Here is a 22,885-nt window from a genome sequence, read left to right on the forward strand (position 1 = left end):
AAAACCCCAACCCCTTGAAAAACTTAGTTGTACAACCAGTTAGCTATTATTTTAACCTTTCCAGAAGGCTTAATTTACCTTATGCCTAGGCAAGAACAAACTTGGACTGATTTTCACAGAAACCTACTAAAGCTGAAATAATAAAGCTGCTCTCCCGCTGCTCTTCCCCCCCCCCAAATTCATAGTCCAAAACCAAGCACCAATTATTCTATCTTATTGGCAGCAAACCAGAAAACTGCAGAGGTAATCTTCCTAATTCTGTTGACTTCTATGGAACACCACGTGCCTTATAAAGAACAAATTTTTAAACTGAATTCACAGGCATAATCATGACAAAAAGCAAAATGGGGACTGATCATCAGAACAGAGCAAATTTATAAATTACAGCTCATTAACGCAGTGTCCCTTTAGGGGCAGCAATTGTGTCAGCATACAAAATCACTGCTGCAGTTTTTGCAGTGCTCACACAGATTTTCTACCAGTTACTCTTCTGTTTACATCACCAGTTCCAATGCTAGATTATTTTTAATTATTTTTCTTTTTTAGTATTTTTTTTCTTGTCAATGTGTCTGTAGAGAGTAAATATGCCCAATGTATGCTGGCATTTTCTGCAATATAAATACACGCATAACATATCTTACTATTAATTTATACTACTGGTGTCTAACATTCCGAGACAGGAGTGAGGGACTACACAAACACGCAGGCAGCCAGGATCCCTTAGCCTTCAGAGTCAGCAATTGCTTTTGAGACAAGCTGCAGCAAAGAATGTCAAGATCATAGAATCATAGAATAGTTAGGATTGGAAAGGACCTCAAGATCATCTAGTTCCAACACCCCTGCCATGGGCAGGGACACCTCACAAGATGAAGAGAAATGAAGTCAAGGGATAAAGAATTAAGCTGTATGAGCTTTTTTCCCTAATTAATTCTCAAAGTAATGTTTCAAAAGCATCCTAGTTTCAAAAGGAACTAAATTTGCTGCCTTTAACAAAGAGGTAATTTAGGAATGAGCAGTGGGTGATTTCTTGCTAGCACCTTACATCATTTTCTAACTTGCAGTTTGTTCAGTGAATTCTCTCTAGCACCTCCCTCATCTTCTTTACAAGATACAAACTATGTGGGTAGGGCAATTTTTTACCTTGCAGTTTCTATTACTGTTGTCACAAACTCAGAAGTTTGGCTTTGAACACGTTCAGATTCTTGCTTAGGACACAAAATCAAAGTGAACTTGGGACTGAAGACTGTGAGATGCTTAACCACCCAAGTTCCCTCAGGTTCACTTCAAGTCCTAGGCTGCCTTTCTGAAAACCCTGTCACTGCTGAGAACTAACTTTATTTTTAATGTAAAACCTTCCTGCATTCCTGAGGAAGGCAAACACAGCTCATAGCCATATGCCAGGTGACTTTTCATATAGCCCAGACCATTCAAGCACCCTGAACATAAAATCTAAGATGTCTGAATGTCAGTTAGTCCTTTATGTGAAATCAGTACAGCAGAAAGCAATGAGTGGAAAACGAGGACAAGTTCAGGCACCAGAAGGCATTATCTCAGTATTGTATGACTTCCCATGAGAAGACTGAACATCATCATCTTGTAACAATAAACACCAGGAACAAGGCTTAAATTCCCACTCCTGAGAAATTTATTTTGAAATAGTATCTATCAAATAAGCCCCACTTTTTAAATGTTGGGGCTAAAACTGTTTCCATGTGTTGACTTCTGTATGACACACGTTTCCACAAAAGGCAAACAGAATAAGGACGAAGAAAGAAAGGATTTCCTTATGAAGCTTCTTAACAGCCCAATACGAGCAATCCCAACAATGCCCACTGCAGCTTCTACAGCTAGCAAGACGATATGAAAATCCTGCTGTAACATCCCACAAAACTCTAACATTAGAGACACACACCAGCTCTGTTAGGAGACTGTTACTGAGAATAAATAGATATTATTAATGCTGATGATTTTATCCTAAAGATACAGTTTGAGCTCCAGAAGAGGTAGAATATTATTCAGCTTTATTCTCAGTTTGTGTTTCAATTCATAGTGACTGTGTTTAATGAAACATAAGGATTCAGATTATCTGAGTTTATATTCTTCTTTCACAGTCATCAAATCATATAATTACACATTCTTTCTCAACACTGGAAAGGTGTTTATTCCTAGTGGAAGTTGGATCCAAATCTGTAGCTCTCAAAAACATTCCTCTGCTTTCAGAGAAAAAACCTACTTCTATCCAGCATAACCCATTTGTTCTCCTATCATCGCTTTTCTAGTTTAAAATAATCTTCTCCTTCCCCTCCCCACCCATGTTAACTCTGCTAATATGAAGATGAAATAATCCTTCTCTGACACTGTTTTGCAAAGCTAACCGAGCGAGTTAGCACTATTTTTCTTTAATTTGACAGGCCTCTGCTCAACTCAGTGGTTCTCTTTCAGTTTGAATTCATCTGTCTTCAACATGAACAACCAGAATCAAGCACCTACAGATAAATCTGTACCTTTTTCCTCAGGAACATCTCACTCCAGAGACTATAGGGCTGTATTTGTCATCTTCTTCAAGCTGAAGCCACGATATTCTTATGTTTTATACTATGGCATTTCACAATACATAAAATACACTAACAGCACAAAAAAATACAAGGCAGAGGCAGGCAGCAGTAACAACACTCAGATTATGATTTTGCCGTGATAAATGAAAAATCCTTTTCTGCTGTGGTAGTAAATGCAAAAACCTCTGTCTATATGTCCAGTGAGAAAAGCATCAACTACGGCACCAACATACTCTTACCGGCTGTCATCAGGCAGAGAGGTAAAACCTATACATGTATTTTGCATATACACTGTTCTGGAGCTCTGTCAACACAGCAGCTAAGTGTATGGTGAAAGCTGAACTCACTCCTCTACTAAATTCAGAGTACTCTGAAGAACTGAACCCTAACAAGTTGCTCTGTATCTAACCTCTGTGACTAGATAGTGGCAGTCCACCTGGCTTTGAGATCACAAATTGGTTGTAGAGGTCACTGCCACACAGGGAAGAAAAACATGCCAGCTTCAGTCAAGAAATCAGCAGCTTACACTAGCTTAAAAATAAGCTCTTGAAAAAAGCACGTTCAACAATTCTTTCCTTTTCCCTCCTCTTTCAGGAAAAGATTAGTAAATTTTAGCCAATCACTTCAGTAATCATCTACAGATGGGGGATATTGCTGAAGGAGTCAGAAATGAGGTCTAGCCTGGTTCTCAGACATCAGTCCAGCTTCTGTGTCTGGACAAAGGTAAAGCAGCTGTGCTGAAGATGTTTCAGCTCTTGGGAACATTACAGTAAATTCTCGCAGGCGCTGATAAACTGCCTGTGGATCTTAAAGTAAAGGTGAATGGTTTTGTATCTGGAGGGTCTACTGGCTTTAATGTGATAAAATCAGATAAACTATTCCAGGGAGATTATCTGCTGCAAGGCCTCTCTCTGGCGGAACTCCACTATGCTTTATCACGTTTAAAGTTAAAAGTGTATTGCCAAGGGAGAATGAGGTAGTTGGGGAAATAATAGCTCAGAACCAAACTGCGTTCCTGAAGTGTAGGCGGTACATTTAGCTGCCTCAGCAATCAGCAATACTGTTCTCAAGTTTAATAAAATCCCAGATAATGGCTACTGAGCTGCAGGTCAGAGCAGAGAGCTTGATTCCTGGCTAGACCTTGACAAGACTGCTGTAACTACAGGAGCAAATTCCCCAGAAGCAACCTTAAAGCTTTCAGAATCCTTCCAGTGGGCTTCTACCATAGAAACAAAATGCTAAGAACACATCACTATTTCCAAAGTATTCTTTTCACTATAACTGTCCTCATATTCTATTAAATTGAACAATTCTGTTTTGAACAAAGCAGTATTTATTATGAAACTTTTTAATAACTACTCTTAAAATACTAAAAATAAAATAGCAGTAATTAATCTTTATTTAAATGGTAATTTAATGTGTTAAAAGCCCAAAATGAAACTAGTCATTAGCTCAATAGTAAAGACTGCCAGAAACTTCATTACTGATTAATAATGGAGAACACAGTGTACTGAAGTTTCCCCTAATCTCAGCAGCAACCAGGAACTGAACTACAAAAACTTTCAATCCTAACAAGTTGATTAAGCAAGATCATTTTCTTTATAATTACTGGATACAGTGAAGCTAAGTTTTCATTCTAATCGACATTGCTCAAGTGTCTCTTTCAAAACAATGTGTCACATGTTATGTAGAATTCTTGTTCTGTAAACAGGTTAACCCCGTAACATACCCTTCAGACAGGTGACTATCACATATGCTGGGACAATGGATTTAGTTTCTTCTAGTAAATACAGAATTCCTATGACAATTTTCAGCTTTAATACCTTCATGTTAGTAAAAGAATACTAACAATATTTAATGTAAATAGATTAAAGAAAGTTTGCCAGTTAATTCCAGCTGATGTCAATACTTCATCTTGCTGATCAAGATTGTCATAGAAACCTTTTTCATTTTCATCCAGTTTCCAAGAGATATGTAATAAATATAACCACTTAAGATCTAAAGAAAGCTGCAAATCACTGAATTGCTCTGGAGTTCTATGAACAAATGCAAAAGTATATGACAGTAACTACTAGACTAACATAGCTATTTAAGTGGGAAAAGTTAAGAAAAGTAAACAATTATGGTTAAATTGTTCTATAACACCTTTCAATAGACCACAGAATTAAACAGTAACTTAAGAATAATTTCATTTGGAAGCAAAGTTTTAGCCCAGAAAGGCTGCATTAAAAGAAGTGACCAGCAGGTCGAAGGAGGTGATCCTGACCCTCTGCTCTCATAAGACCTCACCTGGAGTATTGTGTGCAGTTCTGGTGTCCTCAATATAAAAAGGACATGGAACTGTTGGAACAACTCCAGAGGAGGGCCACGAGGATGATCAGGGGACTGGAGCACCTCCTGTATGAAGACAGGCTGAGAAAGTTGGGGCTGTTAAGCCTGGAGAAGAGAAGGCTGCGTGGAGACCTCATAGCAGCCTTCCAGTATCTGAAGGGGGCCTACAGGGATGCTGGGGAGGGACTATTCATTAGGGACTGTAGTGACAGAACAAGGGGTAATGGGTTAAAACTTAAACGGGGGAAGTTTAGACTGGATATAAGGAGAAAGTTCTTTACTATAAGGGTGGTGAGGCACTGGAATGTGTTGCCCAGGGAAGCTGTGAATGCTCCATCCCTGGCAGTGTTCAAGGCCAGGTTGGAGGGAGCCTTGGGTGATATGGTTTAGTGTGGGGTGTTCCTGCCCATGGCAGGGGTGTTGGAACTGGAAGACCTTAAGGTCATTTCCAACCCTAACTATTCTATGATTCTATAAAATGAAGTTTTTAAGAAGAATTACCCTCTATGAAATTGATTACTTCAATATAACCTTAAAGAACAAGCCCCTGGAAATAAAATGAGAATTCATTGCCACAGTGAATTTGACTTTCAAATCATTAAGTAATTTAGTACTCTCAGCAGCTAGCTGAAATAGCCATCATTTTTATAAGCCACTGAACTTACTGAAACTCACCGAATATTACCCTAGAACAAGAGCAATCATAAACACTATGCAATAACTTGAAAGTTTTATATTGTGAACTCTGTTCAAAATAGCAATGTAAAAAATCTTTCAATATCTATGAATTGGCACATCACTGGAAAAGAAAAGTTCCAGGCAGATCCCTCTAGGAAAACACTCTTTTTTCCATTTCTTCCCATCTATCCGCTACCAGACACAGGATTCAAAAGCTTAAGGAGTGAAAGCTTCACATTTCTTTTGTATAATGAAGTACAGAGATAAAACATTTATCAAGCAGTACAACCAAAAGCAAGCCAGGAGGAGGAAGATCAGGTAATTTTGGTTAATCTTACCAGCTCAGCTATGTCTTAGAAACATTATAAATATTAATAAATATAAATATTAATGAATTATTGATACGAGACCCTCCTAGAAGAGATGTTAGTATTTCAGACTCTTTTCCCGGACTTGCCATCTACAGGCTTCATCATCAAAGACAGGAGGTGCAATTACCTCCTGTACAGTTCTGGAAAATCAAGCTTGTTTGCTTTTGGGAAGTGATACTGTGATAAGGAGTTTCTCTCTTTGCAGTTTTGCAAATGCACATAAATTGAAACATGAGTTTATGAGTACTAGCATGGCAGTTTATGTTTACTATGAATATTTCAAAGGTCTGGTAACACTCTTACTTGTCCAACAGAAAATGTACTAAAATGCTGCTGTAAAATAATTGCTGTATAATAATGGCTCACTTTGAGTAATAAATCTACACTGACGGAGGAGCGTAGTGGTTTGGGCATTCCTTAATGCACACGTTTGGGAAGAAATGCCATCACTTAATAGAATACGTAATACTTGGGATGTTTGCAAATGAACGCGAGTGGGTAATTTATATAACGAGAGAGTCCAATCCATCACACAGTGAGCAAAAGCATATCTGAACTAAAAGGTTACAAAGACTCCACCTTATATATTCCATGATATAGTGTGTGGGGTTCACAGGTCTTTCAACTGGTGGAATCATTAGCAACCATGAATGAAAGACCTGAAGAACTGCTGGGGACCAGAATGAAAGAAACTCGTGTCGAGTTACAAAAGACCACTGTACACTTCCAGTGTACATAAATTTATTTTCGCAGCACCAACTCTCAATGTGAATCATTGCTCCCCATTTCTGGTGCTGAAGATCTCTCTGAAGTTGTGATCCCATTACTCTATGCCAGTTCCTTCTCCTGTTACACAGCCAACATCCTTCTGGAATATCCATGCAATCAGATGGTAGCCTCAATTAAAAAAGCTGATTGTTTTTTGTTAACTGTATGCCATTTCCCTGTTGTAGCTAATAATACAAGCCACAGAAGAGAGGACTCTGAGACAAATAAGCTTACCACTTCAGGATTAAATTTAGCATCAGAAACAAAGCAAGGCAACTGTGGGCAAATATATACCCATATATCTGCACTTATAACTCCAAAAATAAAAGTTCTGTTTTGCAAATTACAGCTTGTAGAACTAGATTATCTGAATGTGTCTATGTAATCTACAGTAATTTAGTAGATAATAAGCTTTGTCTTTTCCAGGTAGCAACTGAAAATTGTTTTGAATATCCACATTACTTACTCTGTGGGGCAAACACAACATTCAGGATGAGACTACACCAGCACTATATTACTAGAAAGTCTAATATTAACTTACTCAAATTAAATGTATGTCAGATGTTTATCAAGCACTGTACCATATATAAGGTAAGAACAGCAAACAGAACAGAAGATGCTGTTGTGCCCGTATCTTGATTATTGTGCCATTCCCTACCTTAAAAAGGTACTGACTGGTTGGATATAGGGAACAATTAAATACATGAAGTTTTTGCAGCTTGGAAAATGCAAGACTGATATAATGTGGAAGAGAAGCTAAAGTCAGGAATACAGAATAACTGGTCACTATTTCTTCTGATACAAGGCCTAGATTGAACCAAGCTGAATTATTAGGCAACAGGTTTAAAAGAAACAATACCTTAGCTCACTGTGACAGGATGGCTTTGTATGTCGGAAATTCTCTTAGGCACATTCAGGGGGGCAGGTCCAACTAAGTCTATTAAGCACTAGGATGCAGCTACAACTTCCAGCAGAGAAGGCCCTGCATGCAAATTGCAGGAACATGGCTGCATACTTTGTATTTATCCTAGTTTTGCACGCTTTCCCAAGGTGTTTTGTAATGATGTGATACTCAGTCCTGAAGTTTAATCTTGCACGGTGTCTGCTTTACCAGTGTCCTGTGAGCAGAAGGGCCTCTCCATGGCCATAGTACCACTGCTGACTGCAAACTTAAAACAAGCCCAGTATATGCCTCTTCTCTTCCAAATCCACCCAGTGAAGCTACAAACTCTTCCTAGCAATGGGGAAAACCTCCATTTGCTGCTTATTATTAGACGCAGATGGGACAGGCGCAGGTGGGAATGAGGCCTCATTTGGAAGGGGAGAATAGTGTGACAGAACTTTTGTAAAGCTTTTAAACAAGCACTGTTCTGAAGAGTTATCACCAAATATATGCAAGCTTATTTGTGATGAAAAAATATTTAAAATGTCTGATGATTAGCCAAACTGAATAATACACATGTAGGAACTGGGGAGTTCCAAAAGGAAGAGGAAAGATGAAAAGAATGCAGCTGTTAAAGTGATTTTAAAACAGCACTAAGGCTTAAGCTATAAAAAGCAAGTATTTGCTAAATCCAGTTGGGAATACTGTTCTTTAGTAATGCAATTAGGGATGGCAAAGGAACACATCTCAGTTTCAGAAACCAAGTTTCATTCTGATATAAAAGAAAACTTAGGCTTTTAGAATTCTGAGAGGCACAAGCATGTGCACATGATGGAGGGAACAACGCTACCCAGAGTGCAGAATATGTAATAATTACAGGTATCATCTGGGACATGGGACATTCTAGCATTCTAAAACAGATACCACATTTCCACATCCCAGTGTAATGATTGACGTGCTAATGCCTCCCTCTCTTTGTCCTAAAAAAAAAACAAACCCAATGAAACTCAACAAAATCAGTCCATATATTCTGGTAAAACATTTCTGTTTGCAAGTGACATAACAATAACTGATTAGCAACTGGCAATTAGAAATGTGGAACTATTCTAGTTCAACGGAAGGAAAAGAAACAATAAGTCACAAAAGGCAAATATTTTCCACCAGTTGTAGGAGTCTTTTATAATAAATCTAATAATAATGGGAAAACAATCTGTGCTTTTTACTGCAGTGTCTTCCCCATCAAGGATCACTTAAAGAATTACAGAGTTTAAAAAATGTTTTTTTTAAAATGTCTCTGACAATGCAACCTGAAGAAAAAAAAAAGAGGAAAAAGAAAAAAAGAACATTTCCTTCTGATAATTAAACAAGAGTCAAAATTAATCAACAGATGACAGGAAAACCTAAACTTCTTTGACAAGTTAAGTACACAGATGTAACTAGAAGCAAACCCAGAATATGGCAAACATCACTAAAGCAGCACTATTTCTGATTAGTTTTCCTGAAGCTGCATTGATAACGTAATGTTCTCTAAATCAAGAGTTAAACCATACAGAAGTGAGATAACTTAAATATCCAAACACCCCCGGCGTATTAGTCATACCTTAATTTGTGCAAAAGGTCTGTCAAAGTTTCCAACATAAAGAAGACCAACATTCTGCGTGAGTAGCCTAAAAAAACGAAAAAAATCCTTTAAGATATCACTTTATAACCATAAGTTTTTTCCAGTAGTGCTTACTGAATCCTAGCAAGGTAACAAGCCTCATTATCACAGCAAGAGCTACCTCTGCAAATCTGATTACAAGATTCTGTTTGAACTGCTACAGAAAAAGGGAAGATGCACATTAAAGATGGATTCACACCAGTAATTTGTGTTTATGGTACAAGCAGCTCTTCAACAAAATTATTCACAGCCTTCTGTGTGATGGATGTCACTCACTAACACAGAAGAATGGCAAGTATGTGCCACTTCTATTTATTAGAGACCATTAAGAGACAAAGGGACAGTAACAGAAAAGACTAGGGAACATGCATTCAGAGTGGCAGGCCTAAGAGTTAAAACAGATTAGGGCAAATAGAAGTATGCACAGTAATACCAAAAAGACTTCATTACAAGTAGAGAAACAAGAGAAAATCTCTGCAATATTGTCTAATGGCTTCCTAAATGAAAACAGGCTCAGATGCAGTTTGTTCTTGCTGTTCACTTCAACTGTTTATGAAGTCATTGAGACACCATCAGAATCCAAAGGGACAGTGGGATAAGTTGACTTAAATGGCTGTTGGTACTTCTGGAAAAAAGTTAGTTTGATTTATGCACATAAACTTTAAATCCCAGAGGAACATTAAGGTGTTGCTGCTATCAACAGGCAGACAAGAACGCCATCGGCCAGCAAAAATGGTAGGAGAGTACAGTGCTGCTCACACTGGACATCAGGACATTCCACATGCTAAGCAAAGACACAGCAGTCATTCATTCCAATTTAGGGGCTCCAAAAGCATTGTGCTGAGGGGCATCCCATAATGAGAACTTTCTCATGACAAAACCTTGAAAAAAATTCTATTTTGATTAAAAGGGACATTCAAAATCCACCATACTCTTCAATAGTTCCAGGTTTCCATTAAGTGTTTGCTATTTTATATTTTCCTTCAATTTAACATCCCATTCCCTTTAGTAATAAGGCCTCACATATGAATTAAACAGCCAGAAATAAGCAGAAATGTAAGCATCATTCTGCTTAAGTCTGACAGTGAGGTGTGTCCTTCTTATGTTTTTAATCATATATATATATATACACTTTAAATTCATACTGAATTACACATTTTTTCTCTATATAAACCAGTTGTAATTTTTACCTCATTTCTCACCGGCTTTCATAAACAAAAGAAAACAGAAACTTATATGGCAGTAAATCATTTTGACCCCACACAAGGGGTACCACTTTGATTCTTCCCAGTTCTGACAACAATATGATACATATGACCTTAAACTGATTCACCAACAGCGAGAATTAGTGGAACTCAGCAAAATGATAAAGTTGAAACATTCACATACATAAAACAGTTCAGTAAGAAGTAGTGTCCAGCTGTACAATGTCTTAAAAAAATCCTTCTGTAATTAGATATGGTTATACAAAAATTTCCTGGGCATTGAGAGAAGTACTCCAAGGAAGTAAAGACCAATCAGATTCAGAGCTAAGAAGACCTGTACTAATGGTTTGCAGTATACAGAAGTCAGGATAAGCGTATTAAACTAATTTTCAGTCACAATGAATCAATTTTATTCAGAACTCAGGTGTCTGGAGTTGGAAAAGCCAGCATATTGATCAAACCTTCTTCTAGGACTATAAAGCAAACTTGCAAAATATTTAAGGGTTTTCTAAATGAAAAGAATCACATGGAAAGTCATTAGCAAAAAAGGTTACAAGAGACTCTGTAGAAAGGACTTATAGGGTACGTCTTCATGTTTCAGAGAGAGGCACCTTAAAGAAAAAAAAGTATTCTCTAAAAGAGCTGCCCATAATTTTTGTAAGGCAGAGGAAAAAAGAATCCACTAGCACTGTTTCTAGTAAGAGACCTAAAAAAAGAAGCCATACAGTGTGATTAATCCCACATGGTTATTCTTCACTAGAGAGAAATGTAGAGCCATCAAAATTTGAGCCTTCAGGATGTCTTTAGTTAGAAGTAATGAATATCTAGGGAACCTTAGGACTGGATATTCCATAAGACCACACAGCTGTCTTGCACTGTTTAACTTGTGACCACTGATGTACATCCAAAACCTGCAAAAGGACTGCAAGAGCTGCTTTCCTTAATAAGACCAATATTGACACAGCACAAGCTTATTACTATTTATTCACCTTTCAGTGCCTCGGCTGAAAAGTATTTTACTTATAATCTTTTATTTGTATTCTCCTGGCACTTCAAAAAGACAACATTAATTCAGTGCAACATTAGTGAAATTTTACAGGAATAGAAAGTTATTTGTAACTCTCTGTTGCTTAAATAAAAGGTTGCAGTGTTTGTTTCTCTAGTTTTCACATTCTTCACGATTTCTAAAGTTCAAAATTATATCAACATGCAAAACTAGTCAGTTTTCCATTTAAGCACTCAATGAGGTTTAAATGAGCATCCCAATGGGATCATAATTTAATGTCCCAAAATACTGTGGTTTTTCACCTTAAATGGCATGAGCCATTATGAATGTCATGACTAGTGTAAACTCTTTTACTTCAAGGTCTTTCTTATCACCATAATCTCTGTATTTCAGAGGTTGAGCTCACACTGAAGAGTCTGAAGAGATGAGCAGACTCTGGCAAGAGACATTGATGAGGCTCTGGATAGGCCAAGCTATTGCAGTAGTGTTACTGCCCTCCTCGGCAGCCACCAATGGCAGAACCAAAAGACCATGTGCCAGTCAAGGAGAGGGGTGACAGAAGCATGTGCCAATCTCCATCTCACCCATAGGAATGCATCATGACTGACCTCTAACTACCATTAAGATGTACTCTTCACCAGTTGTTCTTGTAGTTCTTCTTTATCACAAGAGAAGGCTCAATTTTTAACTTGCTAACATGAACTTCACTGTGTCTAAATTGATAAAAATATTCTCACCTAATGTTCTCAACTAATTACCCTTTGCCTTTGAAGACCTGGTAGGCAGCTTTGGTTATAAGCACTTCCACGTTTCCTTACGCCAGTGCTGTCTTTTAAAACGTCATTCTTCTATTTCTTACCTAATTTCACATTTATACAGTCCTATTCTCAAAACACCATCAGTGGCACTCAACACCTAAGAGCTGGATACCATCTGTAACTGGCCAAAATCAATACCAGCCTATGAAACAGTGGTGACACTTTCATAGTGCAATTATCATCTCTGAATATCACATTCAAATAATTACTTTAAAATTATAAGAAGCTACCATCAAAGATGCAAATGCCTACTGCCACTTCAATACATATATTTACTTTTACCTGAAAATATGTAGCAATATACAGAGCCGCCTCAACTAATATTAGCTTATGGATTACTATGTATTCTATCTGTAGTCTCCTCTATGGAATACATTATCAACACGATTTCCATTTTTTTCTGTAAGTAGAAGAAACATAACTCCAAGAAGCAGTGGCTCTTTAGAATATGCTGTCTACACATAACATTACACTCCTTGCACTCCTGTCCTACACACCCAAGTGAGCACTATTTTAGCCCAAGGTGCCTATTAGGGCTGTATCCTTATGTTCCACACAAAGAGCATAAAAATAACCCCTAGAGTGTCAGGAGAAACCATTTCTGACTTTTGCCAATATAACTGCAAGGTCCTAAAGGCCCTTCCAGTACCAAGAAAATGCTCCCATAGAGTTACCACTAAATTCCCTGTTTTCTGCCTTCAGAATCCTAGATTTGGCCTTTTCTGGGATGTAAAACATACTCAGTGTTTTCAAAATCCAAGCTGCAGGAGCTAGACACTGACAGAGGCATTGTCCTGCTTTCAGCTGGGAAAGAGGGATTTTTGCGCAGGCATTGTGATCTGAAAAAATGTGGTGGCAACAGGGATGGGAGGGGGTAAATGGAAATAAATAAAGGACAGGGTTAAGGGCCTGGGTGAAAGGAAACTTGGAGTAAGTGCCAGTGTCAGACAGCAGGGAATGTGGAACACAGGAGGGATGACAGAGGTATAAAGGAGTGACAAAGAAGCCTTCCAGGTTGGAAAGCATTGGGGCAGAGCCCTGGGCTGGAGAAGATCAGTAGATTAGGGCTATGGGAGCAGAGATTTATCATAGATCTCACCTTCCCTGAGCACAGCTGGCCTTGCTTGGGGGTTGGGACAGTCCTAGTACCATCACCCCCTTCCTACAGCCTTTGGCCATGGAATGGGAAGCAGAGCAACTGTTGGCTATGAACTTTATGTGGGCAGCACATTTTGGAGAAGCTTTATCGCCTCTTCTTCACACTGTTCTTGGTAATTCACTGAGAGCTGTCTGTTGAGATGTTAAGAAGGTATTTCAAGATATTCTCAACAAAAATTCAGGCACAGCTCACTGTTTCTGAAGGTAGAAAGTAGGGAGTCAAATAGTTCCTCCGTATCTTGTTGGGAGGTATACTATGAGGATACCACTTCAGCTTGATCTGAACCCCAAACCCCAATCTCTTTAGACTCCAAGGGTTGCCCTGAAAGTCTGCTCAGGCTATCAAACAGGTCCATGTAAACCATGGACCTGAGAAATGTAACTTTTGACCAGTTCGTACACAAAACAGTTGAGAGTTGCCCTCTAGACTACCAGGATCCTTGTGCTGCTGTGCAGACTATGGAAGGAGGTTTCCAGAAAGAAGCACGCAGAGAAATAAAGAAGCAGGTTGGAGCCAGGAGCCGCCACCTCTCACAGGAGCAAGTTACTGCAGATTAGCTGAACACAGTAACATGCTCCTGTGCGAGGCAGCAGCTCCTGTGCTTGCTCTGTTGCAAGACCGGTGGCTTAGGTAAGTGCAGGAACACAGACTGAGTCTTGCAGCTACAGCCAACAGCACAGAGGTCAGGCAGGACTGGAAAGCAGGCAGTACAGAGTGAAAAATGCAATACGTGCAGTAGAATTGCTGAAAAGAGGTGAAAAAAACTGGCATTGGAAAGGTGGAATGAACTGAAGGAAAACTATGACCCATGAATAGACATATTGGCTTGAGTTGTCTGTTTTTTTTCAGGATGAAAGCTGCCATGGAACAGGCAGTGGTAGGCATGCAGAACTGCCTACAGCAACGCTTCTGTTATTCACTACCCCTATGAAACAGGACATGTAACTTCTTCCTTAAGTTTCCATAGGAAAAAAACAAAACCCAGCACTGATGACAATTTATCAAACGGAATATAGTATTTGTACTAGGCAATCCTAAATTTAACTTGAAATTCATTGTGGCTGAATAATAGTTCATCACTCCACACAAATCAAGGCACTAAATTCTGTATCGCTGGTTTTATTCTTGACTGCTGTTGGTTTCTTTCACTCCTGCTCATGCAACCATCAGAAAGCTTGACTCTAGATGGGATTGTGTGTGTTTTTAGGAGTTTCGTAAGTGTTACAGCCCACCACCAAAACTTTGTTGAATATAATAAAACATCACTGTCATACTGCATTACCAGAGAAGTATTTGGGTGCATGCAAGACTGCAGAAACTTCCAAAACTCAGCTTGGCTGCCATGCCTATCAGTCTCTACTTCCACTGACAAAACTACAGGATTAAGATGCATGAACTACTTCTATTTCATAGTCAAATACAGCAACAAGTACATATAAAGGGGCTGGTATCTGATTTAGCAACTTCTTCCTTCATATGCTGCAGCAGATATTTGCAGTCTTTACAGGGGTTGCTCTTGAAAAGATTTCAATCCTGAGAAGACTTTCATGAAGGCTGGAATAGATGTGAAGCAAAATGGAAAAGAAAAAAACATCCTGACATTCAATGGGATTACTGAGCCTTGTGCACATCTATATCTTTATTGCTAAGAACATCTCAGCATACCTATTTGTGGCTGATCAAGGCAAAAATGGAATACAACCTGATTAAGGTATAAATTGGACACTGATACAATTTTAGGAGGATCCCTGAGACTCCACTCACATTTTGAACTGCCGTATTTAAAATAACTATACAATAGGGATTCATTTTAGTTATGGTCTGAATACTTTTACATTTCATTTAAAACTATACCCTGTGGGTGATAGGCATATACAAATCCTTCCACTGTTACACTCTGTAAGTGTTTTTAACTGTTTCTAAAAATTGCTCCAGATGCATTTGCACATTTTAGGCAGAAATTACTATTTTAAGTTACAAACACAGATAAGCAACAGCCCTAAGAAAAGGAGCAACACCTTTGAAAGTTCAATACCTGTGTTTTAAAACACTATTTGAATGGTTTTCATATATAACTTTGAAGATAAAGGTAACCTTAAGACATCAATTTTTAAATTTGTTTTCCATTATGTAAAGAAATTATCCCAGTATGTCATTACTCACATGATGACATAAGCACAGCTAAAGCACCATGACAGCAGAAAGGACACTGTATCCACATGATGTAGCTTACTTGCTTTTAAGAATACAATAAATATCCTGTATTTATCCTGCGTTCACTTAAACTGTGAGGGAAAACTGTGCACTGTGCTGCAATATCTTAATCATGGAAAGAGAAGCAGTTTCATAAGTAATCTCTTGAACCACAACTTGGATTCTACTACAGTGACATTACAATTATATTTTGCTTCTTGCTTATAATAATCATTCCCTACTGCTTTTCAACTCTAATTATGCATTTTCTAGGAATATGAAACTAAAAACTAAAAAGCAAGAAGAAAGCCAGAAAAGCATGAATAATTACACAAATTGGCATTAGGGTCAAAAGAACAGACTTCCTACATTCTTTTTTTTCCAAGATCATTAATTATTTCATAATTTATTTCAGAGATTAATGTAAGAGTAACAGTAAAGTTATTATAGCAGGTATTACGAAATACCAAAATATATAAAAAGATTCAGTGAAATTCTGGAAAATACTATTACCTGTGCACAGATAAGCTTGTGAATTTTAACTGACAACAAATGACACAGAAATATAGATTTCACCTTGTTCTTAAAAATAAAGAGCCAAAGAACTTGACAGTTCACAGAAGCAGTAGTGAACCTTGCATGCAAAATACTGCCAACAGGAAAGCAGGGGCTTCTCAGGCAAGACAGAAGATTTCTCTCCTCCTTTCTGCAGTGCATTTATCAAACCACTTTTTCAGGCTATGATAAAATTCTAACAAAAATTTTTACTCAGCAGTCATGCAAGAAAACTTTTTTCATGGACAAACATAAGCAATTCCACAACATCATGGTAAAGAGTAGACAAATAGACTCTATATCTGATTTAGGGCATTCTTCCTCAAATTAGAGCACAAAATGATGAAAGCTATGAAAGAACTGGAAGAGATACTGTGTACAGCTGGTTACACAGTGAAGATGCAAAAAAACCCCACCAGATTAAAACTCAAGAGGGGAAGAAGGTTGGGAAGGGATACAATCAAGTGTTAAGAAAGAGACTGTAAACAATTTTACAATGATAAATTTGTCTCTGTAGTAAACAACCCCACAGAAACATAAAGCAAAACCTTTTCATTCACTGAATTCTGCATTTGGAGAATATCCCAAGCCAGGTTATTGGTGGTGGCAATTAACAGAAAACGGTATTCTAAGTAATATTCATGGGGAAAAAGATGCAGTGGACAGCACAAACTACAGACTTGAATTTAACACCCTCAATCCTTCCCCCTACAGTACTCCCAACAGTGTGTATTATTAATCGTATTAATAAGCACGATGCTTTCTGAAATACATGCAACTCAAGCAAAAATATCAACGCTGCGTGCTAATTGCCCTTCAGAGGAAAAGCTCCTATGCATAATACTTGAAAGGCTTCACTGAACTACCTCACTCCCTACAGTAAATCACTGTCTGTCACTGAGTATTGATAGTGGCAATCTAGGAAGTAACTGATCCCTGAAAGACGTACTTTCACTGAATAACGTCACCACTGTTATATACCAGACCCCCAAAATCACATTTAGAGAACTCAAAACTGCAAAATGAAGTTCCAATATAAGTGAGGTAATGGTCTCTAAGTGGATATAGATCGTGGTCAAAAAGAATAAACAGACCGGTATCGGGGTTTACTTTGCATTAGGAGGGTTTAATTTCCATTATTTTTGAACAAGGTTTGGCTGTTGTGGGTTTTTTGGGGGGAGGTTGGGGTGGATGGTGTTTCCAAATGAATGTTTTCCTAGCGGCAGGGAGATTTTTCTTGAAACATTCTTGACCTCTATAAATAAAATCATGACATCAGATGTTTCCAAAAGCACTTCCTTTTGTTTGCTGTGTTTATGTCTAGCACTAATGATATTTTAATGGTTGTCCACATTCTGCCTTACAGGCAAATCACATAAAGAAGCATTCTGACTACATTTACATATAACTTATCCAGAAAAAGTAGAAAGGAAAAGTAAGTAGAAACAAAAAGTAGCCATTAAATAATCATGCCAATTCCTCCACCAACGGAATATTATTCCCTGTAGTGTAATGAGCAATTTGGCCAGGCTGGCCATAAATTATCTGAAAAATATGTCTGTTTGCCTTTACCCTTGGGAGATTATTACGCAGTCTGAGAGATTTCAATATCAGAAACTATTTCTGATAGTAAATATCATTTTTTTCTGAGTATCATCTCTCTCATCTCACTGAAATATAGGATGGGAGTTAGGAACTATTCCCAGTTTGCTGAAAGACCTGCCTGGCAGAGGCTGTGCTGCAACTCTGACCAGATTTACTCACATATCACAAAGCAAGAGGACTCACGCAGCCCTGCAGCGGACTCCCTGGAGTACTGTAAATCCATGTTCTAGTCTAGGGCCCCACAGGACCCATTCACTTTTTAAAATATAAGAGAGACCACAATACTAGCACATGCAACACCCAGAATTTTAAATGAAGAACTGACACCACAATAAGAAGCTTTATATTAGGAGACTTCAATAAAATGTCTAATTACAGATATTTTAAAGTCAAAACAAGGACATTTTAAGTGTCTCTGGAGCTACTCCAGGAAAACAGATTTCTAACAGAAAACACAACAAATAAAAGAGATTAGGGGGAAAAAAAAACCTACTTGGGTTTATTGAACTATGAAACTAGCAAAATTCACTTGATCATGAGGCAACTAAGGGGGACAGGGACACTGCTGAGAAGCTGGTGGATTTGTTTGTACTCACTGAAAAACTAAAGGCACCTGTTCAGGAATGCTGCCTTTTTTTCTTCGGTTGGTTGGTTTTTTAGTTACCAAAATGAAATTCCTGCGGAGAATGATGCTCTAGGGATATATTCATAATAAGGTGAAATAAATCACCAAACCCTGATGCAGTATAGCCAGGATTTCTGATGTTTCCTAATACAGAGGGCCTGAACTGCTATTAAGAAAACCCCACATCAATCTTTAACACCCGGATAAGGTAATTCCTGCAAACTTTGTGGAGTCCTACCCTTCAGCATAGCAGTTCTCAGCATGCCTACCTTGAGCATGCATGGCAGTGCTACTCAGGAGGCTGCACACCCCCTGCATTCACACTGCGGCTGCATCTGCCTCTCTTTTGATCATTTTAATGAAAGAGTGCTTAAAAAGTTGTGGGGGACAGGAGAAGCACCACGCTGACATAATCGAGTCAGACTGCCAGAAGGCTTCTGTTACATCTTCACAGTCATTTATGTTCTAAAAAATAAAGCTAGGCAATAAGTACTTTTATACTGAAGAGTCTACTTGCTGTTATGGATCAAACCCTGATTAAGAGACTGGACAGGCAGGATAAATGGTCAGTTTTCCTCTCGGCAAAGGCCAAGTGACTATTCAATTTATGTAACAGACTGTTTAATATATTTATTAGTAAACTGAAAAAGTCATGTGCAGAGAAAGTCTGCTGATGAAGCAAGTTACCAAGCAAAGGCTGGCAACTTCAGCTAGATTAAAAAGTTCATCACTTTGAAAGGAAGCTGATGCTGTATTTAGAATCCCTCATAGAACCCCTGCACTACTTTACTCTGCAGTGAAAGATATGGGCTCGTTGATGTAAAAATTAGGGGAAGGTACTTACACCATTCAACTAGGAAATGTATCATAACATGTATGAACCTGGCAACTAGAACGCTGTTATTTTCTAACATCCAAAGGCTTGACTTCGAAGCTCACTGAACTTTCTTTTCTTGTGAGGTTTTGTTGTTCTTTCATCCTTGGCCTCTTTAAAAAACAACAACAAAACAAAAAATGCCAACTGAATAAGCAAAACACCAACCAACCAAACCGACAACAAATAATCCAAAAAAACTTTTGTCCTGACACTGATTCTAAATCATTAGAGCAGAGTTGGAAATTTAAATATTCAGCAGTTTTAGCACAGGTTGTTGCTGCTGAAAAACCAGGACAAAGATCTGGCAGGAAATGGGGTGGTCTCATCTGGCTATAATCTCCCCCACTCTGCCCTTCATTTGTCAGCACAGATGCTCCAACAGTATTCTGGTTTTCCCAGCGCTCTGCACGCCGCTCCAGTGGTGGCAAGACCTCACGGCAGTCCCAGACTTTGGCAGCTTAGGTTTCCAAGTAAAAGAAAACAGGCTACTCTGCAGTCTAGCCAAATATAGAGAGAATTCCTCTGCAATATGGAAAAGGCACTTCTGGAGCCCATGGAGGTGACTCTACCATATATCAAATACCTGATGAATTATGGATGCCAAGGCCTTTCAAACAAAATATTGTAAACCCCTCTGAAGCACAGCATAAGGTACCCCACGTACATCAGCTGGTACCAGTATCCTTCTGACAATGCAAGGCAAACCAAAGATTGATCAGGTGATCTGTATTTCATTTCTCTTAACAAAAGAACAAGGAGTGACTGAATTACACTGATTGAGGGAGAATTCAAATCTGATACATACTTCCTCACAAAACACCTAATTAGACTAGAGCTCATTGATTCTGCCCTGGTGTGCAAGAGAAACAAGGACTGAACATGCAGGTGCATAATAAAAATATCAAGAAGACTAACAATTTACCTTTAAAATAAACAACTAAAGAGTATAAAATTCACTTGTCTGCAGGGATCAGAGATATAATCAAAATGAAAAATACCACCTTCTTATTAAAGATCCTCCATGGGAAGGCACCATGAAAGAGTACCGTTTAGTCATATGCACATTCACTGCCAGACTAACTGATTTCTTTATCTTCCTGTTTCCCCACAATTTAATGATTTATTCAAAACAAATACTTTATTAATTAATTATGCACAACCAAAGAAAAAACTGAATTAGTTTACAAACCATTTAGGTATGGGTCCACAGGGGACTATGCAGATCACAATCCCAAAGTGAAGCATGTAACAAACAACAAATTGTCTGGAATTGGGAGTGATAGGCACCCAGCTGCCATCTAGCTAGACACAAGTGCCACCAACAGAATGTACGAACACTCGTCTGCTAGGAACAAACCTACCACCCAAAATAAGGTAGGAAGGCTGTCAGAGGCTTCATGAACTCTGCTGAATGCTTCACTCTTTTATTTCTGAAACCTGCACATATGGTGCAAGATTTAGCTCCTCTGTTCATTACAAAATTGAGTCCCTCAGTGTACTCATTATATGAACTTTGTAATGAAATTTATTTACAGCAATTCTTCAGATAATGATGAACAGAATGAAGTATTTTGCATTTTCAGGTATTAAGCAATGCAGCTGAAGTACTTTCCTGGGTTTGACAAAAGAAAGGACCATTACTTTGTAATACCAACTGCCAACACTGTAATACTGATTACTGCATTTGTAATCTAGAAGGCATTTGCAGCAAAGCTGCCCTTTCTGGTGTATTAGTCTGCTCAAAAAGATCCATATCCTTACTCATAAGCTCCTTTCTCAATAAGGAAAATCACTGCTCTGCTGTCAGGGAGCTCTGCCGCACTTCAGAAGTGCCACATCTCATCTAGTAACCCCTTTCTCCGCTCCTTTTTTCTTTCCTTTACCTCTGATGTTAACAGTCAGGTGCTCCTTGGTTTTGTTTTGGACAGGCTTTTCAAGACAACTCTCTTTCTCAAATGCATTCTCTTCCTTCCCATTCTTCTTTCTCTGATTTTTAGCACCATTTAACCTGATTCCCAAATTCGGAGAGGGGAAGCATACTATGACGGAGCCGCCAAGGGGGGGAGTGGGAAAGCACTGGGATGATGGCAGCTTGCACAATGCTAAGAAAGAATGGGCAGCCAGCGAACAGATTAGGAACTTAAAAGCCTTCCGAGATGTGTCTGTATTGCACACAGCATTTGCTTCACAGCAACAGCTCCCAGGTTGAGAACTAGTGTTCCAGTCTCTCCTGAGCAGCCATGATCTCCACATCAATACAAACCTGATGCAGCTACTAAAAACACACAGAGCACTAGCCTGGCTCTCCTCTTCCTAGGCACTTAAAGTATGGTCACATCTGAGTTCACAAACACCCCAAGAAGTCCCATGCAGCTAGAGCCACTTGCTTGCCTGCACAAGAGCTGAAGAGGACCAGGAAGCATCATCATCTTATGCGGCTGCTTCTGCAACACTTCTGGTCTAATGTAGCCATTCTGCAAGCTACTGGTATTCCCCGTATCTCTTAATGCCAGCTTTTCAGACTTTACTTCACATTATTAACCTATTTTGTGACATGCTTTCTAGAAAGTCAAAGAATCCAAGCCCTGGGTGACGAGCAACTTGCAAAAATGTATCTTCCCTATAAACTGCAGGAAAAATAATTGAATTCTTCATAAAAATGGCTGTATTATTATTACAGAAATAGAGCATCTTTCCATTTACTGTCTTGAATGATGTATTTTTATTATGTAGGGCACAAGTGAAATAGCAATTATGATTAAATGCTAATGGCATAGGACAAAAAATGAGTTACTTCCAGTCCATGGCTGCTAACTACCAATTTAACTGGCATCAGGATGACCTGCTCTGTCTCGTCTTTCATCTATTTCTGAGAAGATTTATGTAATGTAAATTATTAAGTTATTAATTAACAAATGTACAGTAAAGCAGAGTGGGTTTTTTCTTTTTTGCAATATGCCTCCAAGACATCGTTTTTTACTGCAAGCAATTTTGCATGTCCTTTTGGACTATAATTTAGACTATAATTTACTGTTGCCAAAAAAAGCCTGCTAAAAGAATTAGGGCAACATGGTTCAGTATATTTTGATTTTCTAAGTAGAAAATCCTCATGGCAGTATTATAAGCTACCTGCATGGATTATAAGCTTTTTTAGGCAATATAGTTAACTGCAATTAATTACAGGCATTACAGAAAAAAAAAATTATTCACACTGTTCATTATAAACACTGTGAACTTAATTCATGTCTGAATTAAGCTAAGACAAAGTCTCTAGGAAAAAGTAGTATGTTTTCTTAGACTATGTGATACAGCTGGGAATAAAAAGCTCTGGAGCATGCAAGTTAATCTTGAGTACAATGAAAGGCTTTGATGTCTCAGAATTTGGTTATTTTTAAAGTACACATGATAAGCATAACAAAATAACATAAGCTATTGCCATTTCCTATATACCCAGTCTTAACTACATCTTCAGACCATCAGAGAGAGAAACTTATCAATTGGCACACAGGAACGCAATTTCAGTTATTTCATGGAAATCCTATGCATTTTAACCATGGATTTAATCAGAAGCAACTGACAGCAAATAAAAAAATAAT

At 38.3% G+C, this 22,885-nt stretch overlaps 1 protein-coding gene across 2 annotated transcripts in view; it reads right to left on the reverse strand.

Moving 5' to 3' along the window:
• The window catches only part of RNGTT (RNA guanylyltransferase and 5'-phosphatase), a 186,034-nt gene that overhangs the window by 24,037 nt on the left and 139,112 nt on the right, over positions 1-22,885 (reverse strand). For both annotated transcript variants that reach the window (XM_005153114.4, XM_034060850.1), the window contains one exon: positions 9,187-9,253. In XM_005153114.4, coding sequence (XP_005153171.2) covers positions 9,187-9,253 — 67 coding nt within the window. The remainder of the gene's footprint in view (positions 1-9,186; positions 9,254-22,885) is intronic.

This window comes from Melopsittacus undulatus, chromosome 3, assembly GCF_012275295.1.
Source record: "Melopsittacus undulatus isolate bMelUnd1 chromosome 3, bMelUnd1.mat.Z, whole genome shotgun sequence".
NCBI classification, from domain to species: domain Eukaryota; kingdom Metazoa; phylum Chordata; class Aves; order Psittaciformes; family Psittaculidae; genus Melopsittacus; species Melopsittacus undulatus.